At 40.4% G+C, this 17,160-nt stretch overlaps 2 protein-coding genes and 1 long non-coding RNA gene across 4 annotated transcripts in view; 2 read left to right on the top strand and 1 right to left on the bottom strand.

The window, feature by feature from the left end:
- The window catches only part of COL9A3 (collagen type IX alpha 3 chain), a 72,634-nt gene extending 68,056 nt beyond the window's left edge, over nt 1-4,578 (top strand). The window contains 2 exon segments of the mRNA XM_043496089.1: nt 2,758-2,835; nt 3,669-4,578. Coding sequence (XP_043352024.1) covers nt 2,758-2,835; nt 3,669-3,862 — 272 coding nt within the window. The 3' untranslated portion in view covers nt 3,863-4,578.
- LOC122456559 lies at nt 2,842-3,347 on the top strand. Its single transcript, XR_006275492.1, has 2 exons — nt 2,842-3,108; nt 3,252-3,347. It is a non-coding gene; the product is annotated as an uncharacterized LOC122456559 (long non-coding RNA).
- Nucleotides 4,579-4,891: 313 nt separating the features above from the next.
- On the bottom strand, nt 4,892-16,911 carry TCFL5 (transcription factor like 5). 2 transcript variants are annotated; one of them, XM_038369763.2, is made up of 6 exons: nt 15,383-16,911; nt 14,249-14,435; nt 13,378-13,540; nt 12,115-12,358; nt 9,051-9,192; nt 4,892-5,725 (listed from the first exon to the last, which is right to left on the bottom strand). In XM_038369763.2, the coding sequence occupies exons 1-6, from the start codon at nt 16,102-16,104 to the stop codon at nt 5,603-5,605; spliced, it is 1,581 nt and encodes a 526-aa protein (XP_038225691.1). In that variant the 5' UTR covers nt 16,105-16,911; the 3' UTR covers nt 4,892-5,602. The 2 variants fall into 2 exon arrangements, with proteins under 2 accessions (XP_038225691.1, XP_038225694.1); XM_038369766.2 differs by having other exon boundaries at nt 12,115-12,355.
- Between the last annotated feature and the right edge of the window lie 249 nt (nt 16,912-17,160).

Below are 17,160 nucleotides of genomic sequence, written 5' to 3'. Positions count from 1 at the left end.
GTTAACAAAGTAAATCCTCACCACTGTGATATATTGGGGTATAATGAGGAATGAGGCTTGTCTTGGGGATTTATGACCACTGTCCCCCTGAACTCCTCCCAGCATTTCCCCCTCCTGTTCCTGTGCCATCATCCAGGCCATTGCATTTGTCTGCAATAGCTTCCTCAGTAACACAGTAGAACTTCACAGTTATGAACACCAGAGTTACGAACTGACGGGTCAACCACACACCTCATTTGGAACCGGAAGTACGCAGTCAGGCAGCAGCAGAGACATTTAAAAAAAAAAAAAAAAAGCAAATACCGTACAGTGCTGTATTTAAACATAAACTTTCTGTGTGCCTCTAGTGTGGGAATCATCCAACCATGATGGCCAGTGCAAGTCTGCAGAGTGGTTCACTACAGCACTGTGGTCTGCCCTTGTTTCTCAAATCCATAAAAACCCAGTCACTTAGGGTTTATGGGGAAATCCTGAATTTTACCCATAAATAGCAAACTTTTAGGACACAAGACCTTTAGCACCAGCCTAACTACTACTGCAAAGTGACATATACCTTTAAGACTAAGTAAAACTGTGTGTTTCTTAGAAGCAAGTGTGTTTGTTGTTTTTCCTTAAACAATTAAGATGGCAAGTTAGGTCAAAGTCGGGGAAGGGAGGACAAAGGCAGAGTGTGCTGCATCTCAAGGCTACTTAGACCTGAGCCTACAGACCTTACTCACATGAGAAAATACTGTAAGATTGGGACTTTATTGTTAGCTATTTACACCTTACAATTAATGTGCAAACATTGCAAATTGGTAACAGTTGCTGAAAGCAAATCCAGCATTTGAAGATTTTCAAACTCCTAAATGTAATGTTTAGATCCTCTGTGATACATGAGAAAACAGGAAGGGGCAGCACACTAAAGAACTTGGTTTTGCAGAAATTTAACTTTTGCTTTTGGGAAGCCACTAGTAAATGTCTCATTTAGGGTTGCCAGCTTTCTAATCTCACAAAACCAAATGCTCTTGTTCCACCCATTCTCATAGGCCTCGCCTCTGCTCACTCCATTCCCCCTCCTTCCGTTGCTCGCTCTCCCCTACCCTTATTCACTTTCACCAGACTGGGGCAGGGGGTTGGGGTGTGGGAGGGCTTCAGCTGGGGGTGTGGACTCTGGGGTGGGGCTGGGGATGAGGGTTTTGGGAGCGTTGGAGGGGGCTCAGAGCTGGGGGAGTGGGTCGGGGAGTGCGAGGGGGTGCAGGTTCTGGGGTGGGGCTGGAGATGAGGGGTTTGGGGTACAGCAGGGCTCAGGGCTGGAGTTGGGATGCGGGCTTTGGGAGGGAGTCTGGGTGTTGGAGGGGGCTTAGGGCTGGAGCAGGGGGTTGTGGTGCAGAAAGGGTGAAGAGTGCAGGCTCTGGGAGGGAGTTAGTATGCAAGAGAGGGTTGGACCGACCTTGGGCAGGGGTTGGGGTACACGAGGGGGTTTGCAGTGTGGGCTTACCTCTGGTCGCTCCCGGAAGTGGCTGGCATGTCCAGCTTCTAGGAGGAGGGGCTGGGGGCTCTGCGCGCTGCCTGCAGGCACTGCCTTCAGGCGCCACCCCCACAACTCCCACTGGCCTTGTTTCTCGGCCAATGGGAGCTGCGGAGCCAGCGTGCCAGGCAGGGGCAGCACACGGAGCCCCCGTGGCTGCCCCTGCACCTACTAGCCAGACAAGCCAGTCCCTTCCAGGAGCCAGGCCGAGCCAGGACAGGCAGGGAGCCTGCCAGGAGCCTGCTGCGCCATCGACCAGACTTTTAGCAGCCCGCTCAGAGGTGCCAACCAGGATCCCTTTTCGACTGGACACCTGACAACCCTAGTCTCATTATGATGTCATTTTGGAATGTACACAGATATGACCATTATAATTTAAAAGGTTTCATATACATGCAGCTATACCAGCAGTCCCCAAATTTTTTACCTCATGCCCTCCCAACCCGTCTGCCTGCCCCCACCCCCCGAGCCAGGGCCAAGAGGGGGAGACGTGGACAGGGGTAAGGGGATCGAGGCTGGGGCCACAGTTGGGGGTGGGGGCAGGGCTGAGAGCAGCAGCTGGGGCCCTGGGGGCAGGGCTGGCAGCCAGGGCACTGGGCATGGAGCCCAAGGCACGGTGCAGTGTCCCTGGCGTGGGGCTGGGAGCAGAGCTGCGTGGCACTCCCTCCCCATTGGAGCTAGCAGCAACGCCCCCCTGAATGTTCCTCCACGCCCCACAGTTTCAGCTATACTAATTAGGGTAGTTGATTATTGCTGCTAAATTTATGGATTCTGGACCAGATTTTCAAAAGTGCAGGTAAGTGCCTAATGGGATTTTCAGATGTGTCTAGGCCCTAACTCCCATTGATTTAAATTAAAGTTAGACATCTTGTTGCTTTTGGAAATCCCATTTAGGTGCCTAAATGCCTTTGGAAAATATGACCCTTTATCCTTAATATAAAATAATGGACAGTCGTAAAGAGATCTGATTGGCTAATAAAAGTTCCAATAGTGAGAGTATGTGATATTCATATGCAGCCAATTATAATAAAAATGTAACTTTTAAATAAAAAAATAAAAGTAGTAAATTCCAAGAAATGCAGAAACCGCAAAATGTGCACACCTGGGGCCCAAATTTGGCAACTGAATCCATGCAGGCAGCTTCTTGGCACTAAGTTTTGCATTACCCTTTATGCTGACAGGATTTTTCCCCTCCACATATAAGGGCTAACTATTATTTACATTTAAATGTCTGTACATCATTACAGGTGATACAGGTGAAAAGGGAGACAAAGGAGCCACTGGCATAGGTATTGATGGGCCTGATGGAGATCAAGGACTTCAAGGTAAGCTGATACAGGATTTAGTATGATAGGAAAGTACCCAAACGACAGCAATATGGACTATACCTGTTTTTGTTCAGGAATATACTTTTATTTTTATGATAAATCTCCTCCTAGTTGGACCTTTTCATAGTATAATTGAGACGATGTGTTTTACAGGGACATTTTTACTGCATCTACTAATTCAGTAGAGAGACACAAGGCTAGAATAAAGGCTGTTAGAAGGCCTGCGCTGCATGTGGTTTGTGCTATGACTGAATTCCTTTCTCCCTACAGGTTTCATAGTAGCAGCCGTGTTAGTCTGTATTCGCAAAAAGAAAAGGAGGACTTGTGGCACCTTAGAGACTAACAAATTTATTAGAGCATAAGCTTTCGTGAGCTACAGCTCACTTCATCGGATGCCTACAGTCTCCCTACAGTTTCCATGCTGATCCAGGTTATGTGGTAGGAGAGAGATGACTCTTACTGAGAAGCCAGTTTTGAAATGGTCAGCCACAGCAAAGTATGATAGTCCCCAAAACAAGCAGACATATATGTAGGAACAACTATGAATTGACAAACTTCTGCTGTCAGCCATAACAGTGTAAATCCAAAGTAACTCCACTAAATCCAGTTCAGTTATTCCAGGGTTAGACCATTATAACAGAGCAGATTTTAGCCTGTGGCTCAAACCATTACCATATTTACTACAGATCTCTTATACTCCAGAGAGCCATAATACAGCACTATATATAACCCTCTTGCAGCTTACAGATACCTACCTAATATTTTAAATTTTACATGCAAATAAAAGCCAGTATTTCACCCTAAACCATTTTTCTTTTCTCTTCTTTAAGGTTCACCAGGTGTAACTGGAATTAGTAAAGATGGTCGAGATGGTGCTCATGGTGAACCTGGTCTGCCAGGTGATCCTGGTGTACCTGGTGCAACAGGGGCTCAGGGAACTCCAGGAATCTGTGATACATCAGCCTGCATGGGTGCTGTTGGAGGAGGATCCAAAAAATCATCAGCACTGAAACTGGAGAAGTGACTGAATATTTAAGTAAACAGTGAATTGTATGAAAAGAGTCAGGATCCTCCTAGTGATAAATGGACAAATATTCCTTTTATTAAAATGAATAAAATGGAGACTTTGACACAGTAATTCAGTTCCATGACACAGGAAAGCATCTGACAAAAACCTTAACTAAAAAGATGCTTACAATTGTTTCCCCACCCCTTATTTTCCAGAATTTTTACTGCAAATCAGTCTCACTTTCCCTTCCTCCCCACTTTGTTGAAGAGACCTACAGGAGGAAGCGCTGCTCCTTTTACTGTCATCTCCCTAACTGTACAAAAGCTTGTGGCTATTTTGCATAAAGGCTTTACTCTATGCTCACTGAATTCAGTAGTGATTCAGGCACTAATTGAACATCATTGTCCATGTATATTTGTTGTCCACCATGAATTATCAGACTGTACCTCAAACATTTGCCATGGCTAGTAAATGTTAAACCCCTTGCATTCTTGCAATCTAACTCTGCAAAGGGTGTAATGTATATATTATAATTTACAGGGGAGAGTTTTTGTATATTTCCATGTTATAACAAAGGATATTCAATAACAGCATCTTCACGCCATCTACTTCAGCTATTTGCACAGAATTTGTGAAAAAAATCCCAAGTCAGAAAGGATGCTCTTCTCAACACCAGCTAAAATTACTGTATGAACTATTGTAAAAATAAAATGAGATTTTTTTTAACCTTTTTTTGTGATGATGTAACTGTCATTATACACATCAAAGCTTGTTCTGCTAAACCCCATCTTCCCCCAATTGTTTTTATTAGAATTATTTCAAAATAAACTGCTGCAAAATTGTGAATATCCGTGATTTAAAACAGTATTTATTTTGGGGTGACTTTTTTGTACTATAAAACCTGTCGGCATCATCTGTTTTAAGAAATTAATAAAGCCACTTTTTCAGTTCATAAAATATACTATTTCTGTCCTGAACATTGCATCTTATTAACAAGTAGAGACATTACTACTCTTTTAATATGAAAATATTTTGTGCACTTAAATAATTCACTGTTTACAATATACCACTTTTGGACTAAAGCAACAATACAGGAAAATTGTTGGACATTTGTGCAAAAAGTATTTAAAATACTACTGTATTTTAAAAGCAATGCCAACAGCATTGTATGATTCTTTAGTCCTATGGGGATGTACGGTTCAATATGAACTTCAAATCTGAATTCCAATGCATATAATATTGTTTGTAAGATGTATACTTATTATACAAGCACTAACCAATTTAATTTTCTCACTGTTCCAATTGCGAAATGGGCAATATAATGGCATCTTTATTTATTTATTTTACATTTAATAGGAATGTACGTTCATGACTGACTAAATACAATAGGACAGGTTGACAGTCTATAACAATTTCTAACTATATTATATCAAGTTAAAATGGATTTGGTAGCTATGGGGGGGGGGGATATTTAGTGGCTGACATGACATTTTCTTGTTGCCAAAGCTCTCTAAGAGGACACTGATCAATTAATATTGTTGGTAATTCATTTATCTTTCCATTTTGAATAAAGAATGTTTTCTTTACGGTTCTATTTATGTATTTTTACAAATTATATTTTGCAAGTCACTCTCGGATCCTTCAATTTCAAAATAGTCACAGGAGAAGAAGTCCAGTATGTGGACATAAAATAATTGCTATGGAGCATCATTAGGTATCAATACTTTCCATAAAACGCTGGGTATTTAGTTCAAATTACTTGATCTCCATTGGTGTGCTATTCTGTATGTTTTCCTGCATTGGACATGTTACTAATGAGTCAGCTCTTGTTAGTTTTAGTCTCCTGCCTGTTTTACCACAGAACACAGTCTCAAATTCCTAAAATCAAAAATACAAAGTAATTATTATCATGCTTAATGCAATACATATTTAAATAAAATATTAAACTACTAAGAGGCAGGCAAATCCTGCAACTGTTAACCTTAGAGGGAATGAAGGTCCAGTGGTTAGGATGCTAGCCTGGGCGATGAGAGACCTGGTTTCAAAGTCCTGCTCTGCCTCAGACAGCCTGACTGACCCTGGGCAAGTCACTTAGGCCCAACTCCTCAAAGGTACCTAAGGAGAGTTAAGTGCCTAAATTCTTTGAGGATCTGGGCCTTAACCCTCTTTGTCTCAGTTCCCCATCTGTAAAATTGGGATAATAGTGTTTCATTACCTAACAGGCATGCTAGGAGGCTAAATACATTAACAATTGTGAAATGTTTAGAAAATAATGGAAATGGGCAAAAAAAAAATGTGGCTGTTCTACAGTATTTAGTTAGTAGGGAGTGCCTTCCAGCTAATGTGACCCTTAACCCCCACAACTGTTCGGATCGTGAATGTTTGCACTTGTGCCTCCAGCACAACTGCATCCCCAAAACCCATCTTCATAGTGGAACATAAGAAACCCCTGCAATGTAGCATTAAATGAATATGGATCTCTAAGTTGGCTCCCAGCATAGTGCTCCCTTCTGCTTGGAATCTTATTGGTTTTGCTGCAATCAGAACCTGCCACAACTATTAGGGAAGGATTTGTTCCTTCATTTATATGAATTTTTGTGTGTCAAATCAGTTAACGTTTTAGGAGAAAATTCTACTTTCAACTTGTCACATGCATCCCATTAGTCAATGGATACTGCTTGTATGTAGCTGAAGGCAGAACTTTTATTTTTGACTACATTTCTGCAATTTAAGACTTAATTTTATGACCAATTGGGCAGCTTTTAAAGTGGACAAAACTTTGGAGACACAAATGCTCCAACCCTAAAGACTTCTGCATACCAATGCTACTTTTCATAGTGCTTGCCCTAAGATGTCATTTTGAAAAGAGACTAAGGAACAAATCAGTTCTTGAAGTGCTTTACGCCGCCACCACCTCCAAGGAAGGATCATATACTAAAAAAAAGACACCACTGAAGGCTACTGCTACATGGCCATTGTGCATGGGTGTCAAAATCACCTCAGTTGGAAGTCATCACTGGATAAAATAATATGCATACAGAAAGATTATGGACTGTCAAATGATTAAAAAAATGAAATGTGATTAATCGCACTATTAATAGAATACCATTTTAAAATATTTTTGGATGTTTTCTACATTTTCAAATATATTGATTTCAATTACAGCACAACAGTATACAGTGCTCACTTTATATTTATTTTTGATTACAAGTATTTGCCCTGTAAAAAAACAAAAGAAATGGTATTTTTTCAATTCACCTAATACGAGTAATGTAGTGCAATCTCTTTATCATGAAAGTTTAACTTAAAAATGTAGAATTATGTTAAAAAAACAAACCCTACATTCAAAAATTAAATCATGTACAAATTTATACACTGCAAGTCCACTCAGTTCTGCTTCTTGTTCAGCCAATTGCTCAGACAAACAAGTTTGTTTACATTTGCAGGAGATAATGCTGCCCGCTTCTGGTTTACAATGTTACCTGAAAATGAGAACAGGTGTTCTCATGGCACTGTTGTAGCCAGTGTTGCAAGATATTTATGTGCCAGATGCACTAAAGACTGATATGTCCCTTCATGCTTCAATCACCATTCCAGGGGACATGCGTCCATGCTGATGATGGTTTCTGCTCGATAACATTCCAAAGCAGTGCAGACTGATGTAGGTTTATTTTCATTATCTGAGTCAGATGCCACCAGCAGAAGGTTGATTTTCTTTTTTGGTGGTTTGGGTTCTGTAGTTTCCACATTGCAGTATTCCTCTTTTCAGACTTCTGAAAGCATGCTCCACAACTTGTCCCTCTCAGATTTTGGAAGGCACTTCAGATTCTTAAATCTTGGATCGAGTGCTGTAGCTATCTTTAGAAATCTCACGTTGGTACCTTCTTTGCATTTTGTCAAATCTGCAGTGAAAGTATTCTTAAAATGAACAACATGTGCTGGGGTCATCATCCGAGACTGCTATAATATGAAATATATGGCAGAAGGCAGGTAAAACAGAGCATAGGACATACAATACTCCCCCAAGAAGTTCAATCATAAATTTAATTAACTTTTTTTTTTTTAAACAGGCATCAGCATGGAAGCATGTCCTCTGGAATGGCAGCTGAAGCATGAAGGGGCATACGAATGTTTAGCATATCTGGCATTTAAATACCTTCCAATGCTAGCAACAAAGGTGCCATGCAAATGCCTATTCTCACTTTCAGGTGACATTGCAAACAAGAAGCAGGCAGCATTATCTCCTGTAAATGTAAACAAACTTGTTTGAGCAATTGGCTGAACAAGAAGTAGGACTGAGTGGACTTGTAGGCTGTGAAGTTTTACATTGTTTTGTTCTTGAGTGCAGTTATGTAACAAAAAAAATCTACATTTGTAAGTTGCACTTTCAGGATAAAGAGATTGCACTACAGTATTTGGATGAGGTGAGCTGAAAAATACTATTTCTTTAGTTTATCATTTTAGAGTGCAAATATTTGTAATAAAAATAATATACACTTTGATTTCAACCACAACAAAGAATACAATATATATATATATATAAAAAATCCAAAATATTTAGTAAATTTCAATGGTATTCTATTGTTAAACAATAGAATTAAAACTGCGATTAACTGTGATTAATTTTTTTATCGAGATGAATTATTTGAGTTAACTGTGATTAATCAACAGCCCTATATATATATATAGAGAGAGAGAGAGAGAGAGAGAGAGAGAGAGAGAGAGAGAGTTACTGAAAGCGCTAATAAAATAAAGTACAAGACAAATAAATTCACTTATAAAACCAGGGAGACTGGAATAGGAAGCAGAAGATGGAATGGGAAAAAAGCTCCGTGTGTATGAGTGAGCAGGACAGATATGGATTAAAAAGTGGAATGTTTAGAGAAGGCTTCAAAGCTACAGCCAGTTCTGGTTCCCCTGAGTGTGGCTCTAATTGACCAAATGAAACTTTACTTAGCTTGTGAGATCTGATACAACATAGACTGAGTTCAATTGAAACCATTTTAGTAATACCTAATCGAAAACGTGGCTGAAGGATACAAAGCCAATGAAGTGGATGTTCTTTTAACAGACAAAATAAATGTTCAACACAGGTTTCTCATGCGTCTGTCGAGATGCAATTCAGATTTAGTTCAAATTTTTAACCATTTTAAGATCATTATTAGAAAAATTTTAAAAGGTGGATTGTATGAGATTTATTAACCTTTTTCAGGGAATCCCCGTGCCTTTCCTGAATATATTTCAAAAATGCTGTTGTCCACTGTAATGTTGTTGCCTTATCAGTATCAGCAGTGCAGAATGGAACCAGAAGATTCAATTCATCACAACAAATCCGGATTCTGCGCCTAAAGTCAACGCAAAATAATAATTTCTAGCAGCCAATTCACACAGATAGCTGACATAGATATATGGTTGTACAGCTGCTTAGATGTTGATATTTGTTTTGCATTTTGAGGGGACCAACACTGGATAGGTATGAATAGGAACAAACACAAATATTTGGAAGATTCACCAAAGCTAGCCCAGGTCAGTGTAAATTACATTGCTGTGTGCCAGATAATTTGCCTCCAAAGAGTTGCAGTCACCCTAAGACAATTTTGCCAGTGCAACCTTCCTCTGAGTTTTTTTTAAGGCAGGGAAGAGGACACCAGCTTTAGTTTTTAGCCAGGGCTTGACTGCTAGCAGAGGCGTCAAGTTCTGAGGATCTGTGCTGAATCACTGCACGATGGAGAGAATCCATTGCAGCCTAATACATGGGCGCTAAACCTTAGACAGAAATTTTAATAGTTCTATTTAGTTGGTTGTATTTTTGCTTTTGTGGTCATTATTTAACATTTACAGTGCAATAGTGTCTAAAGACCACATCAGGTTGAGCCCTATTGTGCTTGGCACTGTACGAATATATAAATAAATGCCAATCCCTACTCAAACAGCTTTCAGTTTATGGCTGCTCTACAATATTAGCAATCACTCATTATTCATTTCTACTAGCGCAAGTCTTTCTTAAAACTGCCTTTAAGACACAAAAAGTTTGTATCAAATTAGGATCTATACTCAGTCATAGCCTGTGCAAAGACCTGTGAATTTAGGAGTGAAAAGCAAATGACACTTTTTTCCATGGTGTTCAATTGTCCCGTTAGCACTGTGAGTTGGCACAGAACCCTGGGAGTGCTGGGAAGGTGACTTAAAGCCACCTCTTTGCTTGCCTGATCCTGAAGATGGCTGAGAGCTGAAATGGCCCCCACTGTAATTTGAAGCAGCCTACAGGCTAAATTAGATCAGAGTGGTTCTCAATAGACCACTCTGCTAGCTGAGGTTCACCAGAGCACATTATGTTCTGGACCTGCCACTTCATGTCCAATGAGGTGGGAGAGTAGGTGAAGTCAAGTCAACTATGTCAGCTTTATTTATTTATAGTATAGTATATTTATTTATAGTTGTACTAGTCTTAGAATAATTCTAACTATATTTCAATCACAATTAGAAACATTGTATTTTCATTTCCATTAATCAGCTGCAAAAGAGAGAGAGCCAGTTACAGTTACTTTGAAATCACTGTCATATGTCGGTCATGATTATTCATCTTTTGTTACCTATGTACCTGAAGTTTGCATACTTCCTCTGTTATTATAAAATAACAATGTTGTGAAAGAATCTGTTAAAGCATTTTGGTGTATCTTATATTATTAGAGAGTGAATAATAATTTTAAAAAATCCTAAACACCTAAACCAGAATTTTATTTGCCTTCAGCAGACTCCCACTCCCTTTTCTACATGAGAAGCAGGGTGGATAAAAATCACTGATTTTTTAAAAAAAAATATTTAAAAAAAATTTTTTTTAATTTAAATCAGTTTTTGATAAAATGCTTTTTGAGGGGAAAAAACCTATCTAAAGATAGTTTTAATTAAGATACATTACAGCTCAAAGATATCTCATCATGGAATAGGGATTATACATTCTAATTCTATAGTATGAGACAATATATTCATGTAATGTTTACAAAAAGTTTTGTAAATGAGTTTTAGGGACCCAATTTTATGGAGTTCCAGGGAATTCTGTATAGATTATTTAGGTTAATCTTTCTATCGACCCAATGGAACTCAGTGCTAAATCTAGAAAAATACCATCAGAGATGCTTACTTTTGCAGTTCTCAAACTGTGGATTTGTGTCTCCTGCAAAAATGTTTTTTAAATAAATAAATAAATAAATATATAGAGTCAGAGGTGAAAGTAAGCCGGTACAGTCCAGTACGGTACACTGGCAAGAGCCAGTATACTGCCATACCAGCTTCCCCAAGCCAGCGATTTAAAGAGCCTGGGGCTCCCAGCAGCAGCCAGAGCCCCGGGCCCTTTAAATCACCTCCAGAGCCCTGGGCTGCTGCCACTACCCCAAGGCTCCGGCAGTGGGGCTCTGGAGGCAATTTAAAGGGCTTGGGGCTCCGCTGCGGTAGCAGTGGCCAGAGCCCTGGGGCCTTTAAATTGACATCGGAGCCCCGGGGCTCCTAGCCGCCTCTGCAGCTGGTAGCTCCGGCCGCGATTTAAAGGGCCCAGGGATTTAAAGGCCCCGCCTCTTCTGGTTGAGACCCTGCCCCACTGCTCAGGACTCCTGTGTACTGGTAAGTCCTTTAAGTTACTTTCACCTGTACAGAGGTGAGAAATAACAGACCTCAACCCTATGGTCCCTCTGCAAATTTGTGTACACAGAGTTAATCCCTTACCTCTCTCTAAAAGTGCAAAGTTTCAAAAAGTTTAATGAACAGAAGATTATTAGGGGCAGAATAGATCTGGACAAGGAAAAGAAGTCTGGAGATAAATGTGAGAAGGGAGGGACAGGCAGTGGAAACAAAAATGAAACTGTTTGAGCAGCATATTCCAGAAGTCTTGAGGTCTTTCTAAGTGTAGCCTTCATTGATTTGAGATCTACCATACCCTTCTCTCACTAGAAGGGAAAACCTATAATGGCAGCAGGCCATAAAAGAGACCCAGTTTGGGTCTCATCTATCTCTGAGCTGTGAAAAATATGTATTAAGGTTATAACAACCAACAAGAATGCACTTTTATGTAGAAATCCATGATTAAATCGAGTCTTCCTGACTAGTGTTTTAAATCAAATCCACCCTGATGAGAACGCCGCTTTCCACAGCTGACGAAGTAAGCAAAACATGTCCAATAATCCATTCAAAATTATATAATTAGTATATTGTAGTTAATTTATGCTTTAAGAATGTTTTTTTGCTGGAACTCTTCACAGAGCAATGGAAATTACCTTCTGTCTCTTTCCATGCGGTTATGCCTCTCCCTGCGCTGAGAGATTCCTCCCTGAGTTCCACTCTGTGCCTGCATACTTGAATTTACCTGTGTTGACTGCCAAGTACCTTGTGCAGATGCAGTATTTTGGCTATCACATATATTTTGAATTTCACCAAGAGGTTTGCGGTCTACATTTGCATCCAACTGGCGTATTTTGCCGCGACTTCTTTTGTTTATTGCTTGTTTACATAAAGCTTCTTCTTTGCAAAACAAGGGAAAAAAGCAGTACTTTATTTTTCATTCTCCCACTCTATCATTATTTAATAAACATTAAGCTTCATTGAAACTTTATGATTTTGTAAGTTTTCATTTTGATGGACTAATCCGTAACTAATATAAAAAAGTTAGACCTCTGTAATTGTAACTCTTCTTATTTTCAAATGAATTCATACCGTCATCTGAAATTAAGTGATTAATTCTACTAAAGCACTTTGAAAATATAAAGTGCTGTAAATATATTACTTTTTATTATACCTATGAAATTCACATTTTCAAGATAATTACTGCTGCACTAGTAAATGTAAACTAGTGTTGACGCAATCAACTTTTTCATCCTACTATTCAAAGGAAAAAATGTCAATCAATAAATGAGCAATATCAATTTAATAATTAAGGATCAGATGCTCCCAAAAAGGGGAAAGTCCTGTACACTGGTCATAGGTCTCAGTGAATTTCAGCTTGTGATATTTCCTTCTAATTGTTTCCCTGTTGCAGTAGCACAACTATTGTCACTATGTGGGGCAGGAGGAAGAGAGAGAACTGCTCTCAAACTGCTACATGAGACTGACTATATAGCAACACATTTTTATAGAAGCCCTGCTGCCATGGCCTGCCCTGTGCTCACTGCTGAAATCCCCCTGATGCCCCTCAGGTGGAGACTTACTACAAGGGAGGGACCTGAAGAAATAATGATAATTTAGGTTTCAAAATTCCCATGGATGCGCTGGGGCGCTGATAGTTTTGGCTCCCTCACAAAATGGATTGCCACACCAGCACTTAGGGTCAAACACTATAGTCAGAAACCAGCATGGATGTTGATCATTTTTGAAAGTCTGTCAGATACCTACTGATTCTGTACATTATTTGTAGAGTTCAAATTGCATATATGGAACCAGTAAAAACACATTCATCCTTGCAAACTGACTAAGTAAGTCAGAAGAAATATAATTTGAGGTTGAGTGGCACAGAAAGCAAAGTGAGCGGAAGCTAAATCATTTACCTCCTACTTTAATCCAAACTTGTTCAGGTAAAGCTTTATTCCTAGTGCCTACTGTTTGTTTAGTGGATTCAATTTCCTGATGATAACAGAAAGAGAATGCTCTAGGTAATCCAAGGTCTTGATGTTTGGCAGTTTCCAGGATAGTACATGATGTGCCAGAGTTCTGAAAAGGAAATTAGGGAGTGTTAAGTGAAAAGCAGAGGATAATACTTTTGATATGTATTTTAACATTAGTCTCATCCTATCATGAGTTGTATTGATAAATCAAATGCCAATTGTGATTTTTTTTCTGTACCACAGTCGTGATTTCACCATCCAGACCATTTGTGTAGTTTTATTGTTGTACCTCTGGCAGTTTCTGCGTGCCAGTTTTGGTTATTATTCTTGGCTTATAGTAACTGAGAAAATGAAATTTCATGAGTTTTTGTCAAAAGAAAATGGAAAGAAGGAACCAAGAGAAAACTCTACTTCCTAACCACCTACTTGCAGCTAGCTATGGCTTTGTGAAGGAAACTGATGTAGCGGTGAACTGAGTGACTTAAACAAAAGTACCTTTATGGAAAGAAATCTAATAGACTGTTGGTCCTGGCCATTGGGTACATATTCATGTAAGAGCTATAAGGACTTAATCAAAATGACTGAGAACTATATTTCATCTTTAAGAATATTAAAAAGACACATAAATTACAAATCCCTCTGAACATGCCTACGTAAGTTGCTTTTAAACAAAACCCTATAAAATAACTTCCAATTTGATCAATTAAAATTAAATTGTATTTCAGTTAAATCTTGCAGCATTTTTACAAATTTAGACTATTGTTAAAGTTTTAAAGGAGAAGGCTACAACTAATAATAGAAAACAAAAAACTACCTGTGTTTGTGAAGGGTTAGCACTTCCAGAAGTAGAACAGGCATTCATAGTAAATAACGGATATGTGAACTGTAAAGCAGTAGCTGCAGCAGCAGTCTTATTTTTCACTAATGTAGTACATTTATTCTGCTGCTGGTGAAGAGGCATACCCATTAGTTCTGCTGGTTGACGAATTAGTGTTACTAAACTACAAAAAAAATAAAATAAAACAAGACCAGTTACTTGAAAATGACAACTGTAGAAATCTTTTCAGCTATCTACTCTTCTAGTGACAATAACTAAAAAAAATCATGTCCATTTACTTTAAATACACATCGCCATTAAGGACCAACTATTTATCTCACTAACTTCAATGGCAAAAAGGATCTGTTTAATACATTATTTTATTCTGTACAGTGAAATTACACTGTTGGACTTCATAAAAGTAACTTCCTTCAGCTAAGTTTGTCACTAAAAAAGTATACATAAAAAAAACCACAGGCTCAGTAACAAAAATATTCAGATAAATGGCAGCGTGTGCAAGTCTTAGGTTCAGATCTTGCTGCAAGCGGATTTGTGTAGACAAGCTCCTGCACCAGCATGGAGCTCCTTCCACATTACAACATTAACTAGAGTCCTCTGATTAGTCTGTTAATAGGGTGTGAAATCTGCATTACTTTTTGCAAAGTAAGAAGGATGCAACATCTAAATAAAACTCTGGTTTATATATTTTGCTTACATTTGATGTTGATGTCAAAAATAAAGTTGAAAATTAATAAATTTACACAACTATATTAAGTGAGCTGTAGCTCACGAAAGCTTATGCTCAAATAAATTTGTTAGTCTCTAAGGTGCCACAAATCCTCCTTTTCTTTTTGCGAATACAGACTAACACGGCTGCTACTCTGACAACTATATTGTGTTAATAACTGACCGAGTTCAGACCTACTGTAAGTAAACACAATTTGAAGTTAATGGTAATTGGGCCCTCATTTCTTCAAGATCTTAATTTTGTGCCAAAACAAACAGCTAGTCATTTTGAGTATTAAAAACATAACACTGTTCATAAATTTGAATCCGCCTAAATTAACAATGAACTACATGAAAACATATAATTTAACAGTAAACTTTAAACTGAAGTTAATGACAACACACTTGTTAAGAGTCACTTCAGATTCTTGGGGCTCTTGACATCGGGGATTTTCTGTCTGGATGCTGTTGAATCTGTCTTCCAAACGAACACGAACTGCAGATTTAGATCTAGGCTCAGGAGCTGGTGCTGAATTTTCAACAAGTACAGTTTCTTTATTTGTCCCACCAAAATTTTCACCATGTTTAACTCTTACTAAACTGTGCCCTGTGACTTCTACAGAGTTACTATTAGGTGTTTTATCTACTTCATTAGAAGTGAGATTAGATTCACTAAGCAGCATCATTCTGAGCTCTTGAAAGTCAATGTGCCCCAGACATTGGTTTGAACCCATTAAATTGCTGTCAGAAGACAGACCTGCCTGACAGATAACTGGGTAAACTGACTGGTTCCCAGAGTACGATGAATAGCCAGTTTGATTGGTGTTCACTGAGGACTGCTGTTGAGGTTGATCTGCAGGATTACTAGCTGAGAAGAAAGCAGAATTGAGCCTAGCCTCCATTTCGCCTTCGTTTGCTTGTGCCTCCATGTGTGAATAGAGAATGTGCTGAAGCTGGGTGTACTCTATTTCCGTCATTTCCACCAGGTTGAGGTCTGTGGTGGTGAAGCTAAGGTTTTGCTCACCAAAGGAGCTGTCAGTTGGGCCTTCAGGTCCAGCAGGAGCAGGATCCGAAACACGAGCAACTGTCTGCGGACTGGAGATCTGTTTTGGAGTTGATCCTGACATGACTTCAAACTAGAAACTGAATCAATCACTAATAAATCCTTCAACAACTAAGTGAGCTTCCAGCAAATGCTATCGTTATACCACTCCCTCAAAAGAAAAAAAAAAAAAAAAGTAAATGTAGTACTCCCCTGTAACAACAGCGCCAAGAGAGCAATGAACAAGCACCCTGTAAAAAAAAATGAGACATCCAACCCAAGATAGAGAGTACAACCCCTACTCCAGTCAATAATATTGCTTCCAAAGAGGGGGCATCACATCCCCACCTGGCGATCCCCCACAGAGGAGTGTACCGCCCCACCCCCAGTATGGTCCCCTCCAAAAAGAGAGGGAATAACACGCCAGAAACACCACCTCCAAAACAGGGTGTAATCTCCCAACACCGGCCCCCTCAGAATGGAGGCTAGGGCCCCCAATAATGTCCCCAGAGAAGGCACTACCCATCCAATGATGCTGTCAAGTAAGAGTGGGAAGGGGCCCAGCCCCGATGATAATGGAGCCCACCGCCCACAAAAAATGGAGGGGGGAGAGGGGTCAGCACCTCCAAAAAACAATAACACCAAGCAGGGGGGAGGCGTAAATTCAGCCCATCCCACTAACACCCCAAAATAGGGCGGGGGGAGGGGGTAAACTCGGCCCTAGTGCAGCTTGCCCCCTTTCTAGTGCTCAGTGAGGAGCAATTGTAGCCCCCCCCCCAAAGGCCTGCCCCACAGGGATCGGCCAGGTGCGAAGTCTGCCTAGCAACAGGCAGGAGATGGGGGGATGGGGTGGGAGTCTGCGAAGTACAGTTCCGCCGGGGGGGGGGGGGTGGACGGCCTACCCGTGCGCGTGCGCCGCCGCTTTTTAACCGCCGCGAGCCTTCCTCTCCCCGCCCCTCCCCCCAGTGGCCAAGGGAGACTCGCGCCCGCACGCCACCCGCTGTGTCCTCGCCTCGCGCCGCAACTGCAGGCGCGGCAGGGCGCGATTCCCGCCGATTCGTGGTCACGTGTCCGCCCCGACGTGCGCGCGCTAGCGCGGGGGCAAAGAGGGCCGCTGCGCATGCGCCAGCGGGCTGCCGTG

The sequence above is a fragment of the Dermochelys coriacea genome, chromosome 13 (genome assembly GCF_009764565.3).
Source record: "Dermochelys coriacea isolate rDerCor1 chromosome 13, rDerCor1.pri.v4, whole genome shotgun sequence".
NCBI classification, from domain to species: domain Eukaryota; kingdom Metazoa; phylum Chordata; order Testudines; family Dermochelyidae; genus Dermochelys; species Dermochelys coriacea.
Note: the sequence above shows the minus strand (reverse complement) of the source record. Positions and strands in the feature narration are given on the sequence as shown.